General features: G+C 33.4%; 1 protein-coding gene across 1 annotated transcript; it reads right to left on the reverse strand.

Moving 5' to 3' along the window:
* Positions 1–657: 657 nt before the first annotated feature.
* Positions 658–25,036, reverse strand: LOC127727064 (ankyrin repeat domain-containing protein 13C-like). Its single transcript, XM_052234480.1, has 13 exons — positions 24,920–25,036; positions 21,280–21,321; positions 20,587–20,691; positions 13,972–14,103; positions 13,224–13,290; positions 9,262–9,406; positions 7,585–7,716; positions 6,903–6,970; positions 6,508–6,592; positions 4,895–5,044; positions 3,574–3,602; positions 2,942–3,042; positions 658–2,477 (listed from the first exon to the last, which is right to left on the reverse strand). The coding sequence occupies exons 1-13, from the start codon at positions 25,032–25,034 to the stop codon at positions 2,344–2,346; spliced, it is 1,305 nt and encodes a 434-aa protein (XP_052090440.1). The 5' UTR covers positions 25,035–25,036; the 3' UTR covers positions 658–2,343.
* Between the last annotated feature and the right edge of the window lie 1,233 nt (positions 25,037–26,269).

Below are 26,269 nucleotides of genomic sequence, written 5' to 3' on the forward strand. Positions count from 1 at the left end.
TAATGTTAAATGGAAGAAAAACAAAGTCCATTTATAAGTAAAAAACGGAAAAAATGGAACAAAATTTTAACAAATTTTCCTTCTAGATACTAGCTTTTAATCATAAACAAGCTTCTGTCCAAGTTTGGTAAAAATCCAGGATAGTTTAAGAAAGTTGTTAAAATTTAAAAAAACTTTAACCACAGAGTGAATGTAATGTAAACTGGCAGAAAAACTAAGTCCATTTATAAGTTAAATACGGATAAACTGGATTTTTTTTTACAAATTTTACTTCTGGATACTATCTTATGATCATAAACAAGCTTCTGTCCAAGTTTGGTACAAATAGAGGATAGTTTAAGAAAGTTTTTAAAATTTTAAAAACTTTAACCACAGAGTGAATGTAATGTTAACTGGCAGAAAAACTAAGTACATTTATAAGTAAAATACGAAAAAAATGGATTTTTTTTTTTACAAAATTTACTTCTGGATACTATCTTATGATCATAAACAAGCTTCTTTCCAAGTTTGGTAGAAATCCAGGATAGTTTAAGAAAGTTATTAAAATTTCAAAAACTTTAACCACAGAGTGAATATTTGTGGACGCCGCCGACGACGACGGAATGTAGGATCGCTATGTCTCGCTTTTTCGACAAAAGTCGAAGGCTCGACAAAAACCAACAGGATTCTTAAAGGAAAAAAAAAGCAATTCAAATATCTAATATAATTACAACAATGACCATTGAATTTTTAGTTAACAAATCAATATAACCATACAAAAGTATAATAAATGCTAAGGAAAATCAGTGTTCTAGGGTATGTATAAATACATTTGAAAGTCAGTGTTCTGTGGTATGTCTAAATACATTTGAAATTAGGTGCCCTGTGGTATGTATAAATGAATTTGAAAATCTATGTTCTTAGGTACATGTATGAATAAATGAATTTAAAAATCTGTGGTATGTAGGAAAAAATTTGGAAACCCAACAAAAGTTGACTCCTCATAAATTTTCAAAATAGTGTAGGATTGTAATGGACATATTATCAGCTTTTTATGACTTATTTTAAAAATGTCATATTTATTGAAAATTTTGTTCTGTTAATTCAAAATTTCATGCTCACATTTATTATTGCAGATCAACCAAATGCACATGGAATTCTTGTCATTCCAGTGATACAATACAACAAGTCATTTTAAATGGGTAGTTGAATTATTCTGATATTCATCCAGTCACATTTATCATTATAAAGGATGTATAACATGAAAATTCTAAATTATAACATTTCTTTATGAAAAATCTTTTCTGTATTTGGAGTATATTAAAGTGAAACAATGAATTAGTAGTTTCTTCCAAAAAATGGTATCCATAATCTACTAGCTCGTCAATGACAGGCAACTTTTTTTTATTTATTATATATATATTTAATTAAAACAAGAAAATATCTGTTTTACCTAAATCAGTGGAGTCACAACGCATTAGATGAAATGGGTACAGAAACATAATTGTCAATTACCTACTTCAATTTGTTATATGAAGTTTACATTTTTATTTTTATGATATCCTGACACTTCAACCATTGTACAACTGAATTACAAATCTTTTTAATTTCAACCAAGAACATAGATACTTTCAGCTTTCATTGTAAAGTCAATTACCTTCCCCCTATAAATCTAAAATCTATCTAATAATATTTTTTCTGTACAGATTGATAAACTCTACACAAAAACTCACAATTCATATTTTTACTATATAACAGATATATTTTCTCAGATCAAAAATACTTGTTTTGTCTGTATTGAATATAATAATATACTTTCATTATTAATAATGAATCAACTGTTTTCTGTTAATTAAAACAACTTGAGAAAAAGATGCTAACAACACATATATAACCATATCATATATACATTAAATAGTTAAACCTGCCAAATGTTGCATAACAAAAATATCAGATTGTCAAGAATCACAAATCTGTTTAATCACTAAAATCTGTCTACAATGACTAGAGGATAAGTGTCTATGCTGTATTTTCTAACTTAATTTAGGAAATTTCCATGACAAGAAGAAAATTGTCTTTATTTTTGAAGTTTTCTCAAGTAATCATGGGGATTTCCATTACTAGAGGATGAGTTTTTATTCTGTGCATTTTTCTAAGTTAATTTTCCAAGGACGAGAAGATAAAAGTCTTTTATGTTTGAAGTATCCTAAATAAGTCATGGGATTTCCATAACTAGAGAATGAGAGTCATTTCTGTACTAGAGTTTCCTAAATTAGTTAAGGGGATTTCCATTCCTACAATATCATCTTGGAGACTACGAAGGCTCATTAAGATATGGATGATACTAATGTCCTTCCAGATGAGTCATAAGTCGGGGAATCTTTTTGGATCTTCTCGGTATTGGAAAGGAATGGTAAATAAGTTAGGATTTAAGTTCTCTCGCCATGAGAAGTGCTGGAACGTTACAGTAGCTGTCACTGTAGGAAACACTGGGATTTCTACAAAACCAAAACATTATATTGTCAATAAGAAATAATACAATCATTAGAACTACCCTGGTTAAAAAAAAAAACTCTTCATAAAATTTCATAATACATTAAACAAGGATTGTGTGTCTTGTCGTAAACCCTTTTTTTGATTATTGCAATTCTTCTTTTGATAGTTTCAATATTTTATTTTAAGCACAACGATAAAATAAATCTTAAAATGTAAATATTGTGACAATATAAAAGTGATTATTATAGTGAATGTCCCCTCAGAAATGAACATTGTGGTGTAGAACCTAGGTTATCTGCCTAGTTACTTTTAACTTTCACAAAATAAAACACATGCCTGTATTATTGTATTAAAACTATATATATAATTTTTTTTTTATTACACATAATCTCAACATCAACTTCTATTACAAATACTGAAATGTATTCAAAACAATCCCTAATATATACAAATCTTCTTATCTTACCAATTTGTACTGGGAATCCATCTGGTAATTTTGATGTCATAAAGTCTCTCAATTTTTGGAACTGTTTAAAAGGAGCAACAACTTCCAAGACATCTAATAAGCTGCAAAATTAAAAAAATTCTATCATAATGATTACTTAGGAAAAAGTTCCATTTTTGAAGTTGTGCATCTGATGTGAACAAAATAAATTTTTACAAATTAATGGTTGCTTGGAATGGTAGCATTTTAATACAATTTCAAAAGATTTTCTGATTATTTTTTACAACTGTAGTTTTTTTCCTTTTCAACAGTACAATTTGTTCAAAGTTTTTTGGTTTCTATTTATTCTATTTGCTGTAGGGGAGAGACCTATTCCACTGCCAATACCATATATGAATTAATGAAGAACATTTCAATCTGGTACTATGACAGAAATGTGTTAAATATTATATTGCTGTTCTGAAATAAGAACACGAAAATAAAACTTTTACAGAATATTAAACATGGATATTTGAAGGTTATTTTTACCGTAAAAAGTACAAGCCATATTTTACATATCTATAAAAATCTGAAAACTTTATTTTGTTGTTGATAATGACTACAATGTATGCTCTGATCTTGCAAGACATAAAACATAATTTCTGATCACTTACGCATGAACGTTCATTGGAAAATTCTTGCTCTATAAGATAAAAATGAATACATTAAATAACAAAACCTTGAAGGCCACATAAGATAAAATTCAACAAGAGGAAGTAAAATTTTCTTTTTTAAATGTTTTTGATTTTTATAAAAATTTTGCTGTGGATTAAAAAGAATTATTTAAAAAGGTAAAAAATAAATATGAAATTGAAAAAAATCTTACTGAGATAGGGCTTGAGTATCTCTCACTAAATCTGATGTGGCATAATCAAATGAAATGTACAGAGATGAAAACATAATATATGTTTATGAAATCTTGGCAAACATTAAAACTAAACATTGATTTTAATCACAAAGAAAAATAAAATCCTGCATGCTTCGATGAGATTGCTTGGATGATAAATTAACAGGGTGAGTGCTTAGAAATTTTTCAAACCAATATTGGCAAAATAGTCCATTTCTCTAACGATTTTTGTATTTATAAACTTTGAAATGTAATTATGACAATTGAATGCATCTTTTTATAGCTTCATTGGGTGTGATGATCATACTTTTATGTGCTTCATACAAAATTTGTGATGCATAATTTTTACATGCCAATGAAACAAACATTTTTGTATCATAAATAAGATGCCAGGACATATATGATAAGCATCAAACTGTACTTTTCTACAAAATTTTAGTATAACATTAATAATTATATGGGTATGTGATGGGGTTCTTCTGCTGCAACAAAGGAAACAGCATAGTTAATTTTTCTTAAGAGCATTTTCCTAAAATTATTTTCTATCTTATTGAAGATTTACCAGGTGTTGGTTCACTTTCGTTTATTGTCTATGTGCCTTACTTGGTCTGCCTTTTTTAATAATCACACAACGTGTCAAATAATAATAAAATTTTTTACTGCATGTAGTGATGACCTACTCATCTTTGAAAGTTGACCTTTGGATTGATTGATTGTTGGTGTTTTAACACCACTTTTAAGCGCCACATTTGGGCTATTTCGTGGCGGCCAGTTTTTATTGGTGGAGGAAGCTGGAGTGCCCAGAGAAAACCACAGACCTTCAATAGGAAAACTGACAATCCTAGTCAATTAAGGTTGGAGTTGAGTGCACCTGCACGAGCGGGGTTCGAACTCGCAACCTCCGTGTTGACTGGCTAGTGATTACAGTAGTAACTACTTAGACCACTCGGCCACCGAGGCCCCCAAGTTGACCTTTGGAAGATATTATCTGTTTATAGTGTTGTTGGATGACTCTCTCATCAACGTTTATCCAATAAATCTGTATCAATTTAGATTCCCAGTAATGACTAATACTTTGTAAGACTCACCACAGCCACTGTAGCTTTGAAAGACTTTGGGCTTTCTTTAGATATATACTGTCTACCTAGACAGACATGTTTTCCTGGTTGTGCTGATGCATAATCAGTCCATGATATACTAGGTTTGGGTGGGGGTTCTAATGATGGCCTCCGGTCAAACTAGTAAATATACAAACAAAGAATTTATAACATAAGTGTGTGACTAAACAATAACATTGGTTGCAATGAAATACCATGATTTCCAAGTAAAGTAAAAACCTATAATTCAACTCCTCCAATGTCATACAACAATGGTTGTTGACAATACATTCAATGCATCAAAATGAATTAAGAATACAAAGAAAAAGACATAGTTCCTTGCATTTTCTACTTAATTTCCTTTAAAAAGTCCATGTTCAATGTAATAAAAAGGATAACTTATCCAAGAATTCCAAAAATTGAAAAAATATTCAACAAGAGATTGATAATTAATTCATGCCTTACATGAATTTGTGAATTAATGTCTTGTTCAATAACTTGTAGAATATTTTTCTATATTTGAATTCTTGGATTAGTTATTGTATAAATATAGTGTGCCAGACAAGGATCCTTAGAAATTAATTTCTTGAATCTCAAGTATCACTAATTTACATGGAATAATAATTTTTACTCAAATATTGTCCTTCAACATGTTATGAGTATTCAAAACCTTTACAACTTAGATAAAACTTGAAGGTCATAAATAGAGTAAATAAATGTATTCACAGTTATCACAATTTAATTGAAGATTCTAATATGACATGCTTCTTTCGCTTTGTAATCAACAGCGTGATATATTCTCGATATATCTATACTTAGCGCAGACTCATAGATATACATATTGATGGCTGTTACTATTTACCTCCCACATAAATCCACATGTGTCGTAACCTATGTGCAAACACTATGTCGATTTCGTTGCGTTCAAATTGAAATTGAAAAAGAAACTACAGAACCGTTATATCTATTTTAATGCATAACAAAAAGAATTAATGCACAGGAGCTTAAAAAAATGTATAAAATCAAAATAAAATAAAATTCCACAACATTTCATGAATTATCTTGGCGGATTAACGTCATGTCATAACATGACGTCATACGAATGAAAACTCTCAAGCTGAAGGTTTTCCGTTACGTATATGCTCTAATTTCTGATTATATCGCATTAAAATGGAGTTTGGAGGTAGGTTTTTTTTCTATTCTATTGCATTATTCGCACATTTGTGGATTTCAGCAAGTCAACATGGCTGCTCACTCCTTAGTTACGATATGTCAACTGTGGATTTGAAATAAATAGTAGCCAACGAAAAAACAATGTTTGGGTTAAGATTTATAAGGATTTAACACATTTTTTCTAGTGGTTATTTAAGAAATAATTCATGCAAGACTTAGATTTATTTGAAATTTGTAGCTTTTATCTTACAGGGGAGTAAATTAGAACAGCCATACCCACGGCAATCTTACCTAACGCTCAGGATAAAATTTGAATATCACGGCCCAGGCTATGTGTCAATGTCCAACAAATCTTTGGCTTACATCAATTATTTCTTAAATATTTGATGCATCCCTAACATCTACAGATGCCTGTTGGATATACTGCTTACCTCACAATTGTCCCAGGTTCCTTTACTTAGACTCTCCATTATTGCTTTGTTTTTCTGTATATCTTCTGGGGATAAATGCTCTCTCCTAATGGTAACAAGAAAAGTGACAAGCAAATTTGGCATATAATTACTATTTTCTTAAATTAATCAAACACCTATGAGACAATATTTAAGTGTTGGATTCTCATTTTTGAATCATTTGACAAAAAGATTAAATCTCCTTTTTTGTACTCAAGTATTGTTTCTACAGAAAAGGTTATCTATTTTTAAGTAAGAAACCCCAAAACTAAAACTTTTGCTTTTAGCATATTTCAGAAACAAAGAATGTTGAAGATATCTCAAGGCCTGAAGTTGGGTGACATAAGGATATGTTTTACAAAAAAATAACACCATACCTCTTCTTTGATTCTAAATTAAGTCCATGTACATTGAAAAAATCTGCTTCAAATTCACCAACCATTTCCTACAACATAAAAACATCATAAAACTTGCACAGTCAAGTTATTATACAAATATATGTTAACCCTTTGAAAGAGTTTTAGGCAGACTACCTCCTTCTTTGGGTAAAATTTAATGAAGATCAAACCTTTATCATGCATTGTATGTTTTTACTGAGCAAACAATTGTAAAATAGAAAAGAAAATACGATAAATCAGCTAACTTTAAGGAGCTCATAAGGGCGAGTTTTTATTGAAACTTTGAAAGGAGACATGCCTGGCAGAATTAATTCAAATGGTGGTGTATACCTGCTTTATTTGGCCTTTTTAACTTTTACGATTCGAGCATCACTGATGAGTCTATCATAGACAAAACGTGCATCTGACATAACAAATTTTATGCCTGGCATCTACGATGAGTTTATGTTCATGCTACACCCCTTATAAAGATATCCATTTAAATAGTTTATATCATGAATACTTTTTGCAGGTCTTGACTGGTTACAAAATTTTCTCATTGTTCACTGAATTTGTAATTATATATATAAATGAACAATTTTTTGTGGATTATCAAAACAGGATGAAAATATTTGACCATATATCATGTTAATATTTCATTTTGACAAATGGATTTCCTTACTGTTTTGTCTTCCCTGAAAAGCCATCCACTTTGTGAACGAGAGAAGGTGATATTTTTAGTGGACATCTGAGCTGCCATTATATCACTACTCATCAATATATCTACTTCATCTTCAACCTCCTGTTCTGTTTCCTAGAATATAGATATAACCACAATAACAAAATGCACTTACTTCATGTTTAAATCTATACAAAAATTGATGTGAATGGACCAGGACCGTTCTGGAAATAAATGTATGGGGTAGGGGTGGGATTTAGGGGTGGTGGAATTTGAATTTGAATTTTACCCTTCATGTAAAAAAAAAAAAAAATTGATTTTCTTCTATAATGGTTAAAGCTATCATTCAAAATATAACTGCCACCCATCAAATCTTAAATGAAGTGCCTTCTGACCCCCTTATACAATTAATTCTGGAACAGCCCTCATTTAGAAGACCGAAAATATTTAATAAGGAAGATACTGTGGATTCATTGTAATTCGTTGGATACCAATTTCCATGGATTTCGTGGGTACGGGTGAGCCATATATTTAAACAATCAAAGAAAGGCACATTTTCTATTAGGTTGTTTGCGGACTTGGCCAAACCATGAAATCAAATATCCATGAAAATGCAAGTTTTCCTCAATCCACAAAAATTGATACCCACGAAAATAAATGAATCCACAGTACAGCATGAAATGTAATGTTACTGCTCGACATGAAATGTAATGTTACTGCTCGACATGACAATTTGTTTCACTTGTTTATGTAATGTTACTGCTCGACATGACCATTTATTTCACTTGTTTATGTAATGTTACTGCTCGACATGACCATTTATTTCACTTGTTTATGTAATGTTACTGCTCGACATGACCATTTGTTTCACTTGTTTATGTGATGTTACTGCTCGACATGACCATTTGTTTCACTTGTTTATGTAATGTTACTGCTCGACATGACCATTTGTTTCACTTGTTTATGTGATGTTACTGCTCGACATGACCATTTGTTTCACTTGTTTATGTGATGTTACTGCTCGACATGACCATTTGTTTCACTTGTTTATGTAATGTTACTGCTCGACATGACCATTTGTTTCACTTGTTTGCCAACATTGTACACACAGAAATATTTGACCTAGTCCAAAATTTATCAGAGGAATTCAATTTTCTAAACTAGAAGCATGCTTTCCACCAAAAATCTCTCAAGTTTTTGAAATGCATGCTTTTAAACTTAAACAACACAGATACCAACTGATTACTCTATCACCATAATATTGTATTTCCTTTTGTTCATTTGCACAGCTAATTTAGTGACATCAGTCGATCGGAATTATAAATAAGTTTTTTTTTATAGCAAAAGATACTACTAGAACAGTCTTCACCATTGACTACAAGTCCTATAGGCCAGGCCAGTGTAATTTTCCTTAAAAGAAGATTCTCAAGCCATATAAATCTAAAGAAATTTTATGAGACTATTTTCCAGCTTGTATGTCAAAGTTTGTTCATGAAGACTGTACAAACTATAACAGAATCAGGGCTCACAGTCATTAAACTTTACTCAGTACTCAGAGTACAAAATGTGTGCTCTAAAAACAAGATATATTATTTTGATTGGTCGAATTCTGAGTCTGAGTATGATAATAGTACTCAATATTTTTTTTAGCTTTAGGGCAGAAGACAAAACACTTCTAACCTCATATTTTATTCTTTGATAAACTTTAGTTTTGTTATCCATGACTGTGAGACATTTCTCTGGAGGCATATCACCATTGAATACAAAAGTTATGTCCCCTCTTTCCCAGTGCATACCATTAAAATCTACTAATGTAGTATCCAATCTGAAATGTAAATATACCACTGTTATAGTAGAACACTTAAAATCTACTAATGTAGTATCCAATCTGAAATCAAAATATACCAATGTTATCAGGGCTCACACTACTTCAGAATCATAGGGAGAAGTGACTTCTCTTTTTGAAATTGAGAGAGAGAAGTGGTGAGATTTGAAAGAGAAGTGCTTGTTCACTCACGGCGCTACAATGTTTGGTTTTTACTATAATACATTAAGGGTCATATGTTTCTTATTTTTTTTTATATTGTTCAATTTGTACCTGGGTATACAATTAAAGTAACTGCTCAAATTTAAAGTTGTTTAATTTCATCATATCTAGTTGCACAATCATATGAGTCCTCTTGTCAGAAAAAACAATTAAATATCTGGCAATAATAATAAAAAAGATTTTTTTTTTATATCAAAAAGGAAAAGAAAGTTGTTATATCAATTAAAAACCTACTCTGTTATCATGTTCATGAAACTAAGTATTTCTCATTAAAAAGATATATAATTTTAACAGTTAAGCTTGGACATTATATAACTATATTAGTGTAATAGTTTCTGAATTGAGCAACTTTAACTTATAAATTGAAACAATGCATATACATGGAAATATATACATTAATCAAGAAGATCTAACCAAAAGTATGTTAATGCATGTGGAATGCGTAATTTTTCCTTTTGGGATCAATTTTTGTCTGTCAGCAGTGCCATTCATGCGTCCGTAGTCATTATCGTAAGAATCCGGATTTCAGTCATAGCCTGTCCGTTTCCGATGAAATCCCGACTCCGATCCGTAGTTGTACAATAATATGCCCAATAATTTAAATGGCGGACGAAGAAAAATTTACAAAAATAAACGATGTTTGACACTCTATTTGGAAAGGAATATGACGTTTTTAATGCAATACATGGATAACAAATTTACTTTAGGCAAATTTCATCAAGTTCTCATGAAGTAACAACTTATTTTGCCGAAAGTTAGAATGATTTGATGTACGCTCTCCGAGTAACAAGTACCGGAAGTGATAAACAATTGTTTTTATGAAATAACATGCCACCAACTTTAAAATCAATGCTTTAACCTCTTTTCTGAAGAAAATAAATCGTTTATGCCTTGAATTTCTTTATTTTAAAATGAAAAATTGCTGTTTCATCGACTTGGTAAAAATTGAATATTGCCAATGACGAAAGTGACTGAAAGCGAGTATCGTAAACAACAGGGCGACTTGTTTTCGCTTTTGAGGGTCGGGCAAAGCGAAGTGACGGACGGGAAAGCGACTTCTTCGCCCTAGTCGCCTGGTAGCGTGAGCCCTGGTTATAGTAGAACACTTAAAATCTACTAATTTAGTATCCAATCTAAAATGAAAATGTACCACTGTTATAGTAGAAAACTTAAAATCTACTAAAGTAGTATCCAATCTGAAATGAAAATTGAAATGGAAATATACCACTGTTACAGTAGAAAACTTAAAATCTACTAATGTAGTTTCCAATCTGAAATGAAAATATACCACTGTTACAGTAGAACACTTCAAAATCTACTAATGTAGTATCCAATCTGAAATGGAAATATACCACTGTTACAGTAGAACACTTCAAAATCTACTAATGTAGTATCCAATCTGAAATGGAAATATACCACTGTTACAGTAGAACACTTCAAAATCTACTAATGTAGTATCCAATCTGAAATGGAAATATACCACTGTTACAGTAGAACACTTAATATAAAACCAAAGTGATCATTTTGTTTTCAACCTAAGCACAAGCTGACGATTTTGTTTTAATTCTAACAAAGCTTATCTATAACTGTGTTTTCTTATGTTATATCTTAATGTTTTTTTTTAATGTATCAATATAGATCGTAGATATTCAATTTATTCACTACTTTTTAAAGATTCAGTGCAATTGAGAGATTGACACCTGGGTATTGTTTACAACTGTTGACATTCTAGATGACCTTTTATTTGAGTTATGGAATGCAGCCTCATTGACATCCCATATTTCCTTTTATTGATCTTTTCTTTAATTACATTTACATTATATATACATGTGCTAACCTTTGTTAGACAAGTACACATGCAAAAAATACATAACCAAAATGGAAGGTACTTCAATCTTGTTTTTAAAATCTAAATGCTCATAATCATTATAATACATTGAACATCATTGTACAGTGCTTTCTATTAACAAGTAGAATTTTTCTTGTTATTCTTATATAATAAAATTGTAAAGGACTTTGCTGGATTGATTTTTGTTGTTTATATTTAAAGTTAACTGTATCATAATTTTGTTCTACCTCTGCATGAGATTATACAAGAAGCATATTATCACTCAGTAAACTAGTTTGACTGTGACATATGAGTATTTGCCTCATTAAAGTAATTAATTCTTCACTAATTGTTTTGTCTTACTGTTCTACTGTTTTTAGGAAACTGACGATCTTGTCATATCTAGGTCCTCTCTATTAAAATCACCAACTTGTAAAGTATTAAAGAATTGAGAGCTTGCTTTATAATTTAAGAACTTGTCTGACAGACTTGAAAGACCAAATGGTGATCTTTTTATGTGTACTTTAATAAACAAGCGTATACACGATGAAATGTCTTGCCAGCTGTACTGACCATTGATTTTATGTTGAAAGTCTTAAAGATATCACCATAGTATCACATAAACTTAACATTTTTAAAGATCTACGAGAATGAGGTCAAGGTCAGATAAATCCTGTCAGACAGACATATACACCTTACAATTTTTTTAAACACCCAATACACTTGACCTATTGCTTATGGTAATTGAAAAACAGACCAAAACACAAAAACTTAACATTATTGACAAATGAACCATGAAAATGGGGTCAAGGTCAGATTATACCTGCCAGACAGACATGTACACCTTACAGTTATTACATACACCAAATATAGCTGACCAATTACTGTAAGTATTTGAAAAACAGACCAAAACACAAAAACTTAACATTGACCATGAAAATGAGGTCAAGGTCAGATGATACCTGCCAGATAGACATGTACACCTTACAATCATTCCATACACCAAATATAGTTGAACTATTGCTTATATTACTTGAAAAACAGACCAAAACACAAAAACTTAACATTGACCAATGAACCATGAAAATGAGGTCAAGGTCAAATGAAACCTGCCAGACTGACATGTACCCATTACAATCATTCCATACACCACATATAGTTGACCTACTGCTTATAGTATTTGTGAAATGGACTTAATCACTTAACTTTAACCTTGATCACTGATCCATGAAATGAGGTTGTGGTCAGTTGAACCCTGTCTGGCGGACATGTAGATGTTGCAAGGAACCCAAATACCAAATATAGTTATCCTATTACTCATAATAAGTGAGAAATTCACATGACAAAAGAACTATAATTTTTTTTCAAGCAGTCGGTGAACCATGAAAATGAGGTCATGGACAATGGACATATGATTGACAGAAACTTCTCATAACATAAGGTATCTACATACAAGATATGAAGCATCCAGGTCTTCTACCTTCTGAAATATAAAGCTTTATACAAAAGGTTTACGCCACCGCCGCCAAATAGTATTACCTAAGTCTCGCATACTGCGACTTTCGTTGCAAGCGAGTCAAAAAAGATTAAAACATGTATATGTATATTGTTGGATTGTTGTCCCATTGATATAAACCTTAACCATACCTAACAGAGTGAGAAAAAAAAAATGGAGGAATTCATATACCTTTGTACATGTTGTAAATACATTTTATCAAAACCGTTCTGAATTGACATAAAAGTATAAAATAGAATGTATTGCATTACCGTAGACAAGCTCCAGATTTGTGAATTTTACATACATCAGATGGTAATATTCTGGAAACAAGCGGCACTACAAAAAACAATCACATACCAGAAACAAAATAAATACTTTTATTTGTTGATTGTAGAAAAACTATTGATTTGTTTGAATATGTGGATTAAGATTGCCTTTCAAATCATTTAAAACGGATGTTTTGTTAGATAATTAGATTTGTGATTAATTGTTTAGTGATTGCTTTACGCCGCATCAGCACAAAAAGGCTATATCACGGCGAGATTAGATTTGTGATTTGACATCTAAAACTAAAGGTCCATAAGGAAACATGTATATATATATATTACTCTGAATATTACTCTGATGGTGTATATACATAATATTGACTAGTATATCTCCAAAATGTAATGGGAATAGTGCTTTTCTATTTGAAAAGACAATCATTGTTTTTAATTGGCATATATTGGACACATGGGATGAAATTTGTAGCAAACAAAACCTTCATAAACTGAATGCCAAGTTGATCTGAAAATAGCTTTCACAATATATTATTTCTGATGTAACTGATAGATGCTTTTTTCAGTATTGTATAAGTTCTTTCTATTCTGTATACCCAGACAGCTCAATATGATTTATGTTTATGTTCTCAACCAAAACACCTTGACTGGCTTAAGTGAAAGTTTAATACAGAAGTTCTTTTTTGAAATTGTATCTTTAATCACAATAGCTTATAATCTGAACTGAGAATGAAATTACCCCAGCTATGAAAGTCCCACTTAAGTTCTAAATAAAAATCTCCTATATCTTTCAGAGCTTGTATAAGTTGAGGTCTTCTTTCTTCAAGAGCTTCCTTTGATTGCTGCTTCAGTTTTCTTAACAAACTGACAACTGCAAAACATTGAAATATTTTTTTATCATTTCAGAGTATTGAAATATACATGTTCAAGTAAGATTTTAGATATTGTAAGATACAGAAAATAATATCTTTTATGTGATGTTTTTATTAATTATACTCAATTGCATGTATAGTCCATGTTGAAGATTTGCAATAATACATGCATACATTAAAACCTGAATTTACTGTAGACAGGTAAAACATTTCAATTCTCTTCTCAAATCTTCATGTATTTGAATCAGTTGCTGATTTCTAAATATGCACTTAAAATGTTATTTTTTTAAATCAAAAATATAAATGGATAGATTTTATATACATAAAATTCAATTGCACTGTACTTTTAAAAATAAACATAAATGATAAATATAACTTAATAAGTTAATTAGAACAAATGTTCAAAATTGTAGATTTTTAAAGTAAAATAAGATTTTATTAAATAAATACTTACCATCATAAATTCTGAGTACATCCATCTGCGCAAGTCTGACAGGCGGAAAACCCCAAATAAAAATATCATCCAATGAGAAGAGGGATGACCAAGCAGTGCCTGTATAACCATGCCTTTATATCATCCATTTAATTTCCTAAGTAAGCAAGAAGCCCTAGGAAAAAAAACAGGGGATGAAGGGGAGGTTGGGAGGGACCTTTAATTTATGATGGTAAGTATTTATTTAATAAAATCTCATTTTACTTTAAAAATGTACAATTTTATGTCAATAAATACGTTACCATCATAAATTCTGAGTAAAATATAGAATCTAACGCAAAGCTGAATCCCCTGAACCAGAAGATGCAGGAGGAAAAACAACTCTTTGTGCGGAAACTAAAGGTCCTAAGGAGTACAAACTCTGAGCTTGAGTAGATAAAGACTGCAGATAGTGAGAAATGAAAGAATTTTCAGTTTTCCAGAAACCTGCAGATAAGACTTCCTCTAAAGAAGCGTTATTAAAAAGGGCCCAGGAGGTAGAAATAGCTCTAACATCATGGGCTTTAACATGCATACTATTCAGAAGTTCTTCATTAGAAGAGTTGTAAGCTAATTGAATAGTTTTACAGATCCAAGTTGAAATGGTTTTAGCAGACAAATCTTGTTTTCCTTTGTAAATAGGAATAAATAACCTAGAATTTGAGGAGGTGCGGAGACTCCGTGTTCTCTGAAGATATAAAAGTAAGACTCGGATCTGACAGAGTACTTTAGAACTTGAATCATCAGGAAGGGCTGGAATCACTATTGGTTCTGAACCTCTGCATGGAATTTGATTTTTGGCTAAAAAGGCTGGATCCGTTAATAGAGTAACAGATGACTTATCCCTATTAAAACAAAGGCAGTAATCAGCAGTGGAAAACGCATGAATTTCACTTCTTCTTCTACCAGAGGCCAAGGCAAGAAGAAAACAACACTTATACGATAAAAACTTGATTTCAACCTTTTCAGCAGGTTCAAAAGGATGGGTTTTTAAAGCTGATAAAACTACACTCAAATTCCAAGACGGGATTAAAACTCTCTGTCTAGGGCGTTCAAGAGTGAAATTCTTAACTAAAAGAGTAATGAATTCATTATTACCAAAATCTGGACCTCCAGACAGTTGAATCGTCCTAGAAATAGCTGATCTATAGCCTTTAATTGTAGAGGGAGATAATCCTTTCTTTTCAAAAAGGTGGATCAGAAAGTCTGCTAGTTGCTGTACAGAAATTTGGAAAGGATCAATTTCCTTCTCACTACACCAACTACTGAAGATAGTCCACTTGGCATCACAGACGATGTTAGTGGAATCTCTAACTGCTCGGGAGAGATGTCTGGCTGCGCATTCAGAAAAACCTCTCTCCTTGAAGCTATCCCTGAGAGAAGCCACGCGAACAGATGTAGCTTCTCTGGATTGAGATGAAGAATCTTGCCCTTGAACTGGGACAGAAGGTTGTGTCGTACTGGTAGAACCAGTGGACGAGCACAAGACAGATGAAGAAGATCTGGAAACCAGGCTTGTTTGGGCCAAGCTGGAGCAAAAAGAATGATCAACCCTTGCTCTGCTGAGATCTTCCGAAGAACTTCTGACAGAAATCTGAACGGAGGGAAGGCGTAACGTGAACATTCCGTCCCAAGGAACACTCATGCAGTCTACTGCGTAAGCTTACGGATCTGGAACAGGAGACATGAACACTTGAACTTTGTAATTGAGGCTTGTTGCAAACAGGTCTACATGAGGAGACCCCCACTGAAGTGTTATTGCCTGAAATACTGATTGGAGAAGTTCCCACTCTGTATTGACTGGGGTAAGTGTCCTGGACAGAGCATCTGCTAACACATTGAGTTTCCCTGGGACATGACGAACTACAATCTGTAGATGAAGGTGATTGCAAAGAAGGAGGATTTCTCTTGCTAAAAGGAACAGCTCGTAACAATGAGTTCCCCCTTGGTTTCGCAAAAAAGCCACCACAGTGGTGTTGTCCGATGCTAGAACAAGAGATTTGTTCTGCAGTAGGGACTGAAAATGAGACAGTGCAAGAAGAACTGCCTTCATTACTAGTATGTTGATGTGTTCCTTCAAAAGATCTGGAGTCCACACTCCTGAAACTGAAAGACCTTCCAGATAGGCTCCCCAACCGAGGTTGGAGGCATCTGTGAACAGAGTCTGATTTGGAACTGGAGAGGACAGAAGTTGGCCTCTCAAGACGTTTGCTTGGGAAGTCCACCAAACCAAATGAGGATACAATTCCTGATGAATGATTGGAACTGGAAATTCCCAATCCTGTGAAGCTGGGAGCCAATGTTGATGTAGATAAAATTGAAGAGGTCGAATGTGAAGGCGACCAAGTGGAACAACATCCGCTAGTGAATTCAAGAGACCTAGCAGTTGTGAAAACTGGCCAGCAGTAACTGTTTTTTGAGATAGAAACAGATGAATTTTTGAACAAAGATTCTGAAACTTTTCCTGAGGAGGTCGAACTATGCACTGATGAGTAAGGTAATGTTCGCCTAGGAAAATAAAGTCCTGAGACGGAATAAGGTCTGACTTTTTCCAAGAGATGAGAAACCCCAGAGAGAGAAGCAATCTGATGACTACATCGGTATTGAGATAGAGTTTCTCGGGAGAAAGTTCCTTGATCAGTGAGTCGTCCAGGTAAGAATGAATCTGAATAGCCTGTGAATGAAGGTGAGCTATGGCTACCTGCATGAGTTTGGTAAAGACTAGTGGTGCAGTTGACAGACCAGAAGGGAGAGCTCTGAATTGGTAAACCCTTTTGTTCCAAACAAACCGAAGGAATTTGCGGTATGAATGGCAAACTGGAACATGAAAATAAGCGTCCGTCAGATCCAGGGATGTTGTCCACATACCTGGAAGAATAGAAGCTCTGATTGAACGATTGGTCTCCATTTTGAAATGGGGAATAATAATGTAAGAATTGAGGATAGACAAATCAATGACTGGTCTCATTCCTCCTGTCTTCTTCGAAACAAGGAAGAGACGAGAATAGAAACCTGGATCTATTGAAGATACAGGGACTTCCTCCACTGCCCTCTTTGTCAAAAGAGTCTCTACTTCTGTTGACAGAAAAAGAAACTTCTGTGGATCTTGAGTATTGGACAGTGGGATAGGAACAGAAGAAAGAGGAGGTTGTTCTTTGAATTGAAGAGTCAACCCCCCTCGAATTACTGACAAACCCAACAATCTGAGGTAATACTTGTCCATTTTTTTAGAAAATGAGTTAACCTCCCCCCTACTGGCAATTGAGAAAGAGGAGTTTTGTAGTACATCTCTGGATTGGGTTCTGACAGTAACGTACGAGGGGGCAACTTCCTAGGAAGAGGGATTGGCCCTCTTGCCACCTCTCTTAAAACTGTTAGGTTTAGACTTAGGGAATGACGACTTCTTAGGTTTATTACCTCCATCATTAGTCATTTTCCTCCTCTACTCTTGAGAATTATAAGATGAGCCTCCAGCGGAAGTTTAACTACCTCGTTTAGAATTATTTCCAGAATGAGATACATTCACCTTCACTGGAGCTGGGGTTTGATTGAGATGCTTCTGTACTTCATTAAGTGGCAACCCAAAAATCTTATCATCTAAAGGAGACTTAATTAAAGCATCCTTAAGATTATCCGAAACCTTTGCTTTATCCAAAATTTCAGCTCTTTTGGATAAAGTGCAGTTGGCTATAGAACCCATAATCAACAACTGAGAGGCACCCAAAGCCTTGTCCACCTGTAATAGAAAAGGCTTGACCTCTGGTGGAAGAGAAGAGTCTTTAAGTACTGGAGCAACTGCAGATAAAAAATGTTCAGCAGTGCCTAAAACATGAGAGGCATTCCTGAGAAGGTACTCCGTTTTGGACCAAACAGACTAAAAAAGACGCAGTCCATCGGCAGGTTTAGAAGCAATCGAAGATGAAAAAACCTTGTCACATTTAAGTACCAATTTACCCAAGGTAGAATCAAAGATATCATAATCTTTAGAACAGAACTGCTCAGTAAATGAGGCAAGCCCAAAACCACTCACTTGAGAAAATTGGGACTCATTAGCCACAATCCCATCATTGATGATCTGCAGAGAAGTAGACATATGATATGGTTGGATTGTGGAAAACTAGTATGTGACTTAGCGTTGTCTATAGACAGACCACATGAAGCCTCGAAAGTAGAGGTAAGTCTCTTGGGTCTGGGAGGAGACTGAAATGGTACCTTGTTGACGTCTCTCATAATGGTATAAACCGAATCTCTAAGATCCTTCAAAGTAGAAGGAGTATCTTCTGCCTCAGGATCCTTACTGGAATTGGTAGAAGAATGACCAATAACAGAAGAAGAGATAGACACAGGAACAGAAGGTTGAGAAACATTCTGAGAGACCTGAGCTGGATTATCACCTTCTTCATCAGAAGTAAAACCTTCTTCCTGACTGCCTGGGGCCACCGAAAAGCGTTCTTCCTCATCACTGTCCTCCGGGTCACTTCCAATATTATGATCTGGAAGGAGTGAAATCACTGGAAAATTTGACTTATTGGCAATGTTCTCTAGCGTACCCAGGCGGTTGGAGAAAGACGTCAATTCAGAAGAAATAGACTGACGAAAGTCGTCCAGAATACTCTTGAACCCATCTAAAGAGGGGCCAGAGTCAGTAACCTGATTAAACTGATGCCTAACAGAAGAGGTAGGCAGAGCAGCAGGTACAGATACACTACTACAACTACTAGCTGACACTGCTAAAGGAGGAGCAGGAACTGACAGATTAGATTTAGTACTCTGAGGAACAATAACTGGTGTGGTAATTGGTCCACAATAAGGCCAGAAACCTGGGAAAGGCTGACCAGGAACCTGACCGGGAAAAACCTGATTAGGAAACCCTTCACCAGGATACCCTTGACCATGAAACCCCTGACCAGGAAAGCCTGAATAAGGATAACCCTGAGACCAAGGAGGTCTAGACCAAGACATGGCGTTACTAGCCGAAGCAGGTAAAGTGAAGCCACAGTATGACGCTGGCGCTCTAGACCCAGGTAAGTTTAGACCCATAGAAATACCAGGGTAGGATGAAATAGACCCAGTGGTGTCAACTGGCCTAGAAAAAGTGTGCGTAACAGTGGCAATGGTAGGGACACCTCCATGATAACCGACAGAACCTGTATTGAGGGTCTGTTGACCGGTCTTAGTAGTCACTGAAGTAAAAACGTCAGTTAGTTGACTACTAATAGGAGGGGTTCCCTGCCTTACCGTTGTTGCGGTAACAGTAAAGGGTAACGAACCGTCTAAAAAAACATCATTACCTGTAATGGCCTCGAAAGGACTGGAAGCATTAAACTCCATAATTAAATAAGTATGAAGTTAAATACTTATAAAATATAATATTATAACAACAATAATTAATAAACAATGGTATGGGGATACCTACAATATTCACTATCCAAAAAACAAAAAACTTAAAAGTCTTCTCTGTAAGTTGTAACACGTGTGTCTCGATGCGCAGGTGGAAATTAAATGGATGATATAAAGGCATGGTTATACGGGCACTGCTTGGTCATCCCTCTTCTCATTGGATGATATTTTTATTTGGGGTTTTCCGCCTGTCAGACTTGCGCAGATGGATGTACTCAGAATTTATGATGGTAACATATTTATTGACATAAAATTTTGACTAGTTCTTTATAATACAAATGTACCCCAAAAACCAAACAATGCCCTTATAACCCTTAAATATATTTGATAAGCAAAATTCTTCACCAACCAACTACAGGTCTAACCAAGCACCTTGGTTAGGGTGACCTGACCATGCTGTAAGGAATAAGTTTTGTTATTTAGTTCATCAACACAAAGACTTTCCATTTACTGTGAAAACAATAAAGTGCAGTCATAAAACTGCTACTCCTATGATAATTTATTTCTTAGAAGAACATTGTCCTTTTCCATTTGTTACTCCCCCTTATCTGATAGAATCATCATGTGCAAGACATGGTTTGTGCAATAAATCTATACTCATAACTCTTACTTGTTTGTCTGTCCCCATAACTTATGGCTTCAGCTAATGGAGTCCATCCTTGTACATTCTTGACACGTACAGGCGCGCCATGGGCCAGCAGTAGATGTATGCATTCTACAACAAAATGTAAAGTGGTTATTCACATCCAAAAAACATTTGACTGTCCTCTTTATTTTTTTCTTCTACTCTGCAATGCCTCCTATTTTTTCCCATTTTAGCTCAATTGTTGTGAATACTAATCAGCTAATGTAAACTTCTGTTGCACTGAGAATCAATATTTACTGTTTTCCAATGCTGACCTCTCCAAAAAACTTGCTTTGCAATCAAAAACTTTTGAGAGGACTTTCATAAACTCCAGCAAAAATGGGCTCTAATCATCCCTGGAGCTTACATTACCATTTTGAAAAAAAAATCAGAAACATGATAAATGTAGGTTTTTACCTTGAAAGCCACAACAAAAAGTTTAGAATTTTCATATAATGATAAGTGGAACCTAAAAATCCAGTATCAGGGTCACAGGGTCAGCAAATTTGGTGATATCCCGTGTACATGGTGGACTGACACACCAGACAACCATAGAAGAAACTGCAGTTGCCAGTTTATATTTCAAAATTTCGGAGCCTAATCAAAATACTCAAAAGATGTGATGGATGATACAAATTTAAATTTTTAATATTCTAGTATCAACATTATTAAGCATACCTTTATGTCCTAAAATCACTGCAAGATGTAATGGTGTGTTTCCTGAAAAAAATGAAACATAAAAAAAGCTGTAATTTAGTGTAAAGGTATAAATGCCTAGAAACAGTTTGGATCACTTTAAAAATTAAATAGTGATTTTTTTTTAAATTCATTAGTTATAACTGTCAAATACAAATGTATGAACCTTGTCCATCACTACATGCACAAATTAAATACCTTATAAGGCCAAATAAAAAGTGTAGTTCAAGTTACATACAAATAAAAAATAGGATAGGTACATTGTAGGTAGGGATTTTTATTTTTTAAATGGTAAGAATGATATTCCCTTACTTAGTGTATGATTCTTTAGGATTATTTTAACTATTTGTCAAAAATGACTATTAACATCACATAATTATCTCCAAGTACAGACAAACCTGTGCAACTTGAAAATTTTAGATAGACATATAAAAGTTAAATGCATTTTGTGTTTCAGAAAGTTAAACACTTTCCTGGATTTTGATGGTCATATTTTTCCATTCCTGCATAAGATGTACATAATGTAAACATTAAGTTGGGTAAAATCTTTGAGATGTCCTTTCAGATATTAATTGCAGTGTTCCAGCTTGATTGTTTTCACAGGGTGGTCCGCCCGCCCTTTCCCGACTTGTGCCCTTTTTCTGGCGCCCTGTGCTCTTCCCTTTTTCAGACGCCCTGCTCTTTTTCGCAAGTCCATGCCTTTATTGCTGTATTATTTTGATGAAAATACTATGATTCTACCTGTCTTCATGTTTCTAACAAGATTATGACCCTCAGCTTATTAACCTTTACAGCAGGTGTTATAAGTTGTGATTACAGGTAATCCGCTTATTGCCATCGGATGGGTCACTAATCCGTTAATTAATAAACCTCATAATTGACCATTATAATTATTTTTCCCAGTAATATCTGTCAGTCGGCATTTCAATTTCAATATTTCTCAAAAGACAACAATTTGCAGTTCATTTATCCATAGACAATGAAACATGTAGATGTTTTAGTAGTTTCGTCAATTGAACAAAATTATTTCTCCCCGGACAGTGTGCATTTTTATTTCAAAATTTCTCAAACGATCACTATTTGCGTAGTTTTGTCATAACTTTTCATCAAAATCTTTCGACAATTTCGATTATGAAAATGAAACTTTATTCAAAATGATCAAAAATATTTTCACGAGTCAAACAGGTGTTTTCTTAATCTTGTACTGCGCATGCTTGATTTAAAAATTGGCAATTTCCTGCCTTTTTGTTAAACACGAACCAATCAGTAGATGAATCTGGATTCATTCTAAATTTATTATCCTCTTGTCACTTCCTGTATTCATTTCGTTTAAAAATAGAAAGTTAACTGATCTATTCTTGATAAATTTAAAATATACAGTCAATATAATAGTTCCAAGTTTATAAAAACAAATTCCAAATATTGATTTAAACCTTTTACAGGGATAATGATTATGCAGTGAAATAGTTACAATTTCATTTATGCTCTGATTCCTGGTTTTAAAAAAGAGGAACCCAATTTTTTTTTATCAGAAATGTCCCCTGAAAATAAATGAAGTGAAATTGTGAACTAGGTGTCCGGATCCTTGTTTTAATCTTTAATATTTAAGCATCACATCAGTCAAATCATGCAATAACTGCCTACATTTGTAGCATGCCTAAGACCTTCAAAGATCCTTGGTCCCTTACTGGTACCCAAAATAAGGTTAATTTTCATCTCGCGTAAAAGTGACTAAAGCCCTAAAACTCCTAGCTGAAGCCCCTGCTGTGTATATAGTAAAAGACAATGTTTGACATGCCCTTTTTGAATTACAAAAATGTATCAATCAGCGTGCTAAAGTGCCCTTTTCATGATTGGCTCCCTGCCCTTTTGAAATCCTAGCTGGAACTCTGAATTGTACTGTATTGTATTGATTGATATGGACAATAGAAGGAAAAGAGGTATTTACCATGGCTTCACAACAAATGATGATTTTAACAGTGTTCATGAGAGAACAGTATCAAATATAACTCGAGTGTTTGTTTATTTTACAATGTTTTACCATCTTCTGAAGTGATGAAAAAACACAACTCAAAAAAGTCAAAATCCCCCAAAAAATTGATCTTTCTGAAACACAAAATGCATTTGCCTATAATATCTATGGGATGCTAGGCCTTGAAATTTTTTAACTGCACAACTATGTCATAGACTCATACTCAAAGTAAATTTCAACGTGTAAACACAGCCATTTTTGTTCAATTGTTATGATGAACCTTAATGATACTTGTAAATGTATAAGTAACCTCAACATTGATTTATTAGGGGTCAATGCACTTCAGAATGTTATAAATGGCAAACAGCACCATGAAGTGAAGACCCAATATGTCCAATAAGCAAGACGACTTCAAAGAGAATCGAAGAATCATGATAATCCTTTTCATGTGAAAATTTTGCCAACATTATACCTTCTTATCTTATTTAGGAGCCCTGTTAAGATTTTATTTCATTGCCTTGTGAATGAATGAATTAAGAAAGAGTTTAAAAAAAATAATGCATTGAATTTTGCATAATCTCAAAGTTTATCAGGGCCATTTTGACTAGTCAGTGATGTTCTATAGTAATCACCCTGTTTGTCCATCTGTTTGTCTGTCTGTCAACACTTCTATTTTATACAATAATTCAAGATTGCCTAAACTGATTTCCCAAATTTTTAAACACATTGTTAACTCTCTCCTCCATAGATATTTTTTTTAATATACTTATTTTGGATAGGATATTCTAATAAAATGTTGGAAATAAGCTTTCTTAAACAATTAAAAGTTTGAAATACATGGTGACAGGGATTTGAAAATATAAATCATCAAGTTGGGAACCGATAATGGTATGAACATATTTTTTGGTCCAAAAAAATTTCAACGGACAATAGGTCGACTTGATAGAAAAAATTACCGGTCAACCACCAATTTTCCTAGACTTTTGCTAATGCCAAACAAACCCCTCGGAATAGCATATTTACAGTTGTATGCAAATTTGTCTGCCATAACTTAAAATCACAAAAGTTCCCGTAAAATTTGACAAAAATGTTTGACATAATCATAATCATAATCAAAAAGTGATTGTTGCTTGACGTCAGAGGGTTATTCCGAGACAAATTCAGCTAAATTCCAAAAACTGTAATTATGTTCATGACTGCAGAGCGCTTTTTTATTAGAAACATGAAATACATGAAATAGATTTAACCGTTGAAAAAAAAAAAAAGAACAACAATAAGTTTCCTCATGGCCTTCATTTTACTTGCAATAGGCGTAAAACAAGGATAGAATTTTCGTGACAAAGCCTTGCATTCAACAAAATGAACCTGTTTAAGCCTTGAACAAATATATGTGTATATATTTTAAAACAAATTATGCAGTCATTCTACATTTGTAAACCTAGTTCGACTTTACAACTTATATCATACAATTTGACATCTAACTGTAGATGTAAGTTTTGATTGTGTTCCCTGAATGATTATGCAAAACTGTCGTCTGGTCAAGGGAGATCATTTCTGGTGTCAGTGATGATGCTGATGTAAACAATGGAGTGCGGTTATGTCAATGGAAATACATTATCATGAAAAACCTAAATTATTATTATGCCATACCATGAACATCCTTCTGTGCTACATCATGTACCCGTAATAATTGTGAAAGCCGTCGTATATCATCGTTAAATACACTTTCATGAAGTGGGTAACCATCAAACTCCAAGTCGGCCATCTTGGAGCAATGATTATTGTAAAATTATGAACTGTTTCAGGAACGACTATGGACCAAACTCCGCAGCCTTTATTTACATCTTCAAAGTGACATTTATATTGTCCTCCGCGCGACGCATTGCGGGGACGTAGAAATACCGAGTGTTCATTCGTTCTTCCGTCTGTTCGTCCGTCCGTCCTTCCGTCTGTCCGTCCGTCCGTGTGTCTGTCCGTCCGGTCTTGTCAGCACTCTCACGTGTACAATTCTTGCCAAATTTTTGGCTATCCAAATGTTTAAGAAACTTATATCATGGGTTTATATCAGAAATGTCTTGGACAAGTTCGAAGATCAGTGCCGATGATTTTTTTAAAAAGAGTTATGTCCTTGTCCAAGGCTTTACACTATTTAAGATCATATAAATCCTTTATACTAATTATATTGAAAATTTTATTGTTATCGCTCTCATGTGTACAATTCTTGCCAAATTTTTATGAAACTTATATTCTAGGTTCATATCAGCAATGTCTCGGACAAGTTCTATTTAAATGAAATTTATATCAAATATTTATGTTAGCAATGTCTCATACAAGTTCCAAAACCAGTATTTTTGACCGTGTTGATAAATATTCCGTATCAACTTCACAAATAATACATGATGGTCTTGAAGTATAGATTCTAGGTACTGACGTTGTTTATCATCTTAGTTACGTGTTATAGTGTTCTTTTATTTGTCGCAAGTTCTAAAATATTAACCTTTACTTTTTAGTCCATTTTGGTAATATCCTTTTGGCGTGGCTCGGTACTGTTATAAATACATCCCGCCCGCATTGTGTTATGGTCATTTTTTGTATTCCTGTCTTTCATTTTTGCGTATACATGTGCTTTGAGTATTGCGTTAAGTTCTTTACATCGATTGCATATATGCAGATATTAAATACCATGTACTTTAATTATAGAAAGTATCACCTTAATCGTACTTTTGCAGGGATTGGCAATAAACATTTGGCTTGGAAAATTTGAAAAAAAACATTATTTGTCAAAGTGTGCATCTGGTACAGGATCATTGGTACCGTTTAATATCATTGTATTCGTATTTTAATACAGGTGATTATTTTTCATCCTGTATAGAGGACGAAAGGAATTGTTTTTAAGTACCATTTGTAGTCCTATGTTTATATGATTCCATATACTTTATTATTTAATATCCTTAAATATCTTTTTTGTTTTCATTTATCGAAGGGTAACGGGAAAAATAC

The sequence above is a fragment of the Mytilus californianus genome, unplaced genomic scaffold, assembly GCF_021869535.1.
Source record: "Mytilus californianus isolate M0D057914Y unplaced genomic scaffold, xbMytCali1.0.p SCAF_19, whole genome shotgun sequence".
NCBI lineage: Eukaryota > Metazoa > Mollusca > Bivalvia > Mytilida > Mytilidae > Mytilus > Mytilus californianus.

Bases quoted from the DNA above. Each gene is read 5' to 3' on its own strand.
- LOC127727064 (XM_052234480.1), bottom strand. From the start codon at position 25,034: ATGGCCGACTTGGAGTTTGATGGTTACCCACTTCATGAAAGTGTATTT. The intron at 21,322-24,919 runs GTATGGCATAAT...CATTTTTTTCAG, and splicing joins AGCACAGAAGGATGTTCATG to GAAACACACCATTACATCTT. The intron at 9,407-13,223 runs GTAATGCAATAC...TTTACATTTCAG, and splicing joins AAATCTGGAGCTTGTCTACG to ATTGGATACTACATTAGTAG.